The following is a 6,000-nucleotide window of genomic DNA, read 5'->3' as shown; positions in this document are numbered from 1 at the left end:
AACTTAGGATCCCTTGTTCTAAAGGTATGATTGAATTTCTTGAAGCTAGAAATTTCTTTTGTGGCAAATTCAATGGTAAATATTTAGTTCACCCTTTTTGCAACTTAATAGTGGTAAAATAAGTAAGATTGTAAATTTTTAGTGACTGCAATAAATTTCACCCATTGCTAATTGCAGTAGAAAGGAAAGTCACTGGTAAGGACCCCCAAAGAATTATTTCAGATTATTTTAAAAAGGCTTTACTACCCATAAAGCTGGCATAACTGGAGAAGGGGCTTCTCAGGAATTAATGACTTTAAAAGCTATACATTATACATAAAAATGCACATTTTTATGCAGAGAGGCAGCAAGTTATTTATTACTAATCAACTACAGCAGGTATATCTATTGTTTTCTTTAACCATAAATAAAGATAAAATGCATGCTGAAAACTGAATGCTCTTTGGAAACTTTCTTTAGACACACTAATTGTGAGATGGATATCAACAAAATTCCAACAGGGTTTGTATTTACTTAAGATTTACAAACAAGCATATTGAATGCTTAATTTTGTGATATCCTAATCTCTAAACAGTAAACTAGATTCCTTACATTTCCTAATAGTTTTCCACCAGCTCATTTCAGCAAAATCATTTGTAATGACAATACACCCTTTGCGTGGGTGGCCTGGCCTTTTCAAAAATGAAAGACAACTGCTCCCATTATAAACTATGCACTCATAGCAGCTATATCAGGCTAAAGGACCAATTACTACAACTTATCTTGAAGTTTTTGTGAAAGTCAACATGGAATTTGTGTTTTATTCTGGTGAGAATAGAAAAAGCATAAAAGGCGTTTCTGACTTAAATTCCATACTTTACTCATTGTCAGATCTTTTGCAACTGTTGAAGAAGCAGTTAAGCAAATTCAAGTGTTTTGGCTCCCTAGGTAGGCTAGTTTGCTTTATACAGGCATTTTAGCTAATATCTTACCTCATAATGGCAATTTTAAATAGCATTTTTTTTTGCTCCTGTAGAATTAGAGCATATCTAAAATTTGAAGGATGTTTTTTACCAGACAGATAAAATTCTAGTTAAGTTACTTCTTGATATCTCAGAAAGAAGTTAGGTTAGGAAAATGAAACTTTCAGGGATGGGTCTACAGGCTAAAGTATATCCTGGGAAGGTATTTTAAAGTACCCACCTCCACTTCTTCTCCCTCTAGAGAGCCCTAAAATTTGACTCCATGACAGGTCTATACCTACTGAATTGACAAAACAACATTTTACCTTAATTTTCAGGTACCATTTGCTTTTTCTCTGCCTTTAGTTCTGAAAATTCAATTCCTGTTATTTGAGTAGAATTCTGAGCCATTATCAACATTTTTTTTTCAAAATTTAGGAAATGTATTTGCATATCTTTAAAACCTTATAAATTGGGATTGAGCTTCCTTCTCCAAGTTTTTTCTTTTCCTTCTCCCTCTAGAGGGCCCTGACCTTTAAAAATGTGTGTTATAAAAGTGAAACCTTGCAAAATAGATCTTCTGCTTCGGTGCTTTTAAAAGCAGCAGCAATCAATAATGATGCTGTGGCTGCTATCATAATATTCCTGTTGGTTTCATCCATGCTTACAAAATTTTCAAATTTTCTGCCAAAAGGACAAGAATCTTTTCCCACTTTTCCCTCTGTGTGTAAACATAAATCCTGTCTCCGAGACAGGATTCCTGTCAAGTTTTCCTCTCCGTGTAAACGAGGCATAAGGGGTTAAACCTCGATTAGTAAAAATCCCATTGGACAAGTAAACAAACGCACCCTTTCTGTCAGGAGGCTTGTGACATTTTTTTACAATTATGGACTGAATGGCTGAAGGAGCCCCATAAAGGAGGCTGGAATAGTCTTATGAATGTATGTATAGTCTATTTAGGCCAATTCTTTTCCATTTTTTTGGGTAATTTCGCTGCCAAGAAACGGGGTAAATGCTTTCTCTGAACTTCTAATACGCCTATAATTTCGAAACTGGCACAGAATACAAACTAGTGTTAAATTAAATATGAAAAAAATAGTTCTTTCAACTAAAAGTAAAGATCAACATCAAAACTTGAAACAAACAGATATTATTACATATGTGATGGAATCACCCCTCCTCAAGACCTCACTCTGAACACTAAAGTTTGCTTTAGAACTCTTATTGCTTTAGCTTTGCTTTTCTAAATTTTTCTAAATTTTGTTTTGGAAAAAGCTTATTATTCTTATTAAGCAGCCTTGTGCTTTAGGAGTTGATCTTAAAGAATTGGGACAAAATGAAAGAAAATCAAACAGGTTATGGTAACAAACCATAAGTAAGGAGTGATCCAGCTCAATAGTAGGCCTAATCAAAATTAAAAAGAAAAATTGGTTCCAATAGATAGGCCTACATTTCCTAAATTTTGAAATATAAACATTGATATGGCTCAAAATTCTACTCAAATAACAAGAATTACAATTTCAGAACTAAAGGGAGATAATAAGCAACTGGTAACTGAAAATTAAGGTAAAATGTTGTTTTGTCAAAATTTCAATAGGTATAGACCTGCAATGTAGACAAATTTCAGGGCCCTCAAGACAGAGAAGAAGTAGAGGTGGGTACTTTAAAATACCTTCCCAGGACATACTTTAGCCTGTAGACCCATCCCTCAAAGTTTCATTTTCCTAACCTAAACCCTTTCTGAGATAGCAAGAAGTCAATTAAATAGAATTTTACCATCTTTCCTAATATGGCCCTTCCTATAGTAAGAATTTTTCCCATGCTTTAATTAGAACTGACATAGCCCCAAATTAGGCTATAGGCTATAGTAAACTTTGCAGGAAAACATCAAAATTGTAGTAGGAGCAAAGTTATAGTTTGCCTACTTTATAATAGCCTATGCAGAAAATATAGGCTATATTAAACATTTTTCAGGATCTCTTTCAGTAATTTTTTAGATGTTTAGATCACTTCAAAGGAAAGGCTAAATTTGTATATCTTTCCATAACTGAGCTACAAATTGGGTGAACATAGGCCTACTATTAATTGCCTTTTTATGGTCTTTCTGAATGTAGTCCTAAGACTAATCACTTTAGGCTACGTATATATGGATCCTCAAAGAGTATGTGATATGACTTATTCATATGATGATAGCCTAAATTTTCCCCTAATCTATAGCTATAAAAAGGATTTAGATATTGGCTAAAACTCACTATTTGATTCATCTTCTATTTTGTGAAAGTTATATAATCCACAGGCATTTATTGATCATAATCAAATTGAATAAAAAATTTATAAATATATTAAAATTTAATTTGGATTACATATTCAAAAATTAGGGATGGGCAGTTGGTGCCTTCAAGATATATTAACTATATTTTTTCTGTAAATTAGGAAGCAAGAATTGTTTTCCTAACATGCTCCTTCTGAAAAGCCCCAGTAATTCAAACTATGGGTATTCAAAACTATGAATACCCATAGTTTTAGTTACTTGTTTGCATGTTTTTATGTCCAACACTAATCTGCACAAAAATTGGTCTTATGCCACTTTTTAGGCCTAAAGTGAAAAAAAAAGATGAGATGCCTAGACAATCTTTTACTGATTATGGTGAAAGATTGACAAGTTTTGGCTTTTGGCCATCCACACAGGGTTAGACAAAAATGTGTACAGCCATAGGCTATTGGCTTTAGGCAACTTGCTGCAGCTTTGAGTTTTTAATAGCAGCACTAATAATAGTTCTGTCTATCTCTCATTTTTTATGTTTTATTTAAAATTGAATTCCTTTCTAAAGGACATTCCTGGTTAGTTTTTTGCATTCAAAATAATTTAGTTATTAGGAATGATCACAAATGTTGGTTTCTCAATGAGACAAGTTAAAATTTTCAAAGATCACCATGTCCATTCTTAGAAGAAGTATTTAAATTATGTAATTGACAATAAACAGTTTTTAATTTGGCTCCTTTAGAGACTGATGCATGTTCTTCTGTTAAGTGGCATTTGCATCTAACTATCCAATTAAACAAGTAATTCTAATTTGAACATAGATTGCTTTTAAAATGAAAAGTAAAAAAGAATGTTTTAATATTTTCAGTATAGGCTATATAGGTCCATCAGAAAACAAATTATCCATTTCAGCACAAGTAGAAAAGGAACTCAACTTTATTGCTACAAAGCTTAGAGAAATAATTGTCTTGATGTAGGCCATATAAATATTGGCTATGTCTAAATAGCTGTGACTATGAGAGTAAGGAATGCCCTGCAATCAGATTAACAACTTTGTATGTTAATGATGATGTCCTAAGCTGGTAACTAGTTCTTCTTTTGGAGGAAACACTATCCTATAATAACAAAAGAGTGGCCTATTTAATTCTATACTTAGCATTCTCTCTAAATGTAATTTATTTACAGCAAGAAATTTCTCCCATCCCCTAGTGGGGCCTCATAAAACCCTAGGATGTATACTAAACTTCACAATAAATACTAGTCTGTAAATACAAAATAGTAGTTGCCTACTTTATAATAGCCTATGCAGAAAATTTCTATCACATATTTTTTGGAAGAATCTCTTCTAGTGAACTTGCAGAGATTAACTGCTTCTAAAGGAAACCTGTTAAATAAGTAAAATCAGTGTCATTTGATTCATTATAAGTGTGGTATATATATATATATATATATATATATATATATATATATATATATATATATATATATATATATATATATATATATATATACAATATTCCATAACTGACATAGGAACAAGGTGAACATAGTAATGAATTTCTTTCTGTATGCTCTTTCCAAACTATCTAATCAATTTACTTGGAAAATGTGCCCAACTCCCTACCTGATGGTTACTTAATAGCCCTAATAATGAATTCCTTCATTGCTTAAAGATAGTCATACCTTTTAACTCCTGTATTAAATTGTTTATCTTTTTGGTTTTCAGTTTATCTCTATGAGCTGTTGAGTGTATAATCTACAAAATTCTGTTTGAAATGATTTAAATTGTATAACATGATATTTGTTTAATCATTTTGCTTGCAAATGTACTCCTGTTGCTACCTGATGGTCACTTTATAGCCCTCATAATGGATTTCTTCATTACATGAAGACAGTCATACATTTTAACTCCTATATTAAATTGTTTATCTTTTTGGTTTTTAGTTTATCTTCATGTGTGATTGATTGCATAATTTACAAAAATATTATTTGAAATGATTTTAAAAGTGTATAATAATGGAAGGAAACATGATAACTTGATTAGTAGAAACATCTTGGATATCATAAAGTAATGATTTTATTGTTTTTTTTTCAGTTTCTAGATATTCCTTGCGCTATATGTAGGACCATCAGGTGGGGAGGGGTGTTTGAAAGGGAACTGATCAGTGTATTTATAAAGAGAATACAAAAAGAATCAAGTTGTTTGTTCACCATGTCACTATGTCCTTTAGGGAACCTTGTATATAGTGACCTTTTATGCTCTTTCAAAATATCATGGCTGCTTTTCTGGCAGTTTGTTTCCCTCCAGTCTCCTGATGGTCTCAGATATAGCCCTAGTATAGGTAACAGTCTAGAAGTACCACTCTTCAGAAAGAAACATCTTAATAAAATAAAAGCAGTACAATTAGATTCCTTATGCTCTTTCTAAATACCATGGTCAGTCTTCTGATAAGCCCCCCCCCCCAAAATGGTCTGCGTTAACCATATTTAACAAAGAATCCATGAAATATGACTTGAATGAATTAATTGAGAAATATATCATTAGGAGAATATGTGAGACCATTTAACAGGGGAGAGGCAATTGCTAAAATTGAAAAGGAGCCTAAAGTAAGGAATCTGTTGGTACTACTTTTATTCTATTAAGATGTGTCCTTTAGAAGAGTAGTACTTCTAGACTGTTACCTTGCTATATATATATTACTGTGAATGTCCAAAATATCTCCACTGCCTTGTCAAAGCAAAAAAGGAATATATGCTAAAGTTTTACCAAATAACACAATCCAAAAACTTACAAAA

At 32.1% G+C, this 6,000-nt stretch overlaps 1 protein-coding gene across 5 annotated transcripts in view; it reads left to right on the top strand.

Annotated features, from left to right (window-relative positions):
- Nucleotides 1-1,757: 1,757 nt before the first annotated feature.
- LOC136025567 (uncharacterized) overlaps nucleotides 1,758-6,000 on the top strand; it is a 42,823-nt gene continuing 38,580 nt past the window's right edge. For 3 of the 5 annotated variants that reach the window (XM_065701597.1, XM_065701603.1, XM_065701598.1), the window contains exon 1: nucleotides 1,787-1,886. In XM_065701597.1, coding sequence (XP_065557669.1) covers nucleotides 1,877-1,886 — 10 coding nt within the window. In that variant the 5' untranslated portion in view covers nucleotides 1,787-1,876. Of the gene's footprint in view, nucleotides 1,887-2,045; nucleotides 2,508-6,000 lie in introns of those variants that run through there. The other 2 variants (XM_065701599.1, XM_065701600.1) reach the window with 2 other exon arrangements.

Source organism: Artemia franciscana, chromosome 1, assembly GCF_032884065.1.
Source record: "Artemia franciscana chromosome 1, ASM3288406v1, whole genome shotgun sequence".
In the NCBI taxonomy this organism is placed as follows: domain Eukaryota; kingdom Metazoa; phylum Arthropoda; class Branchiopoda; order Anostraca; family Artemiidae; genus Artemia; species Artemia franciscana.
Note: the sequence above shows the minus strand (reverse complement) of the source record. Positions and strands in the feature narration are given on the sequence as shown.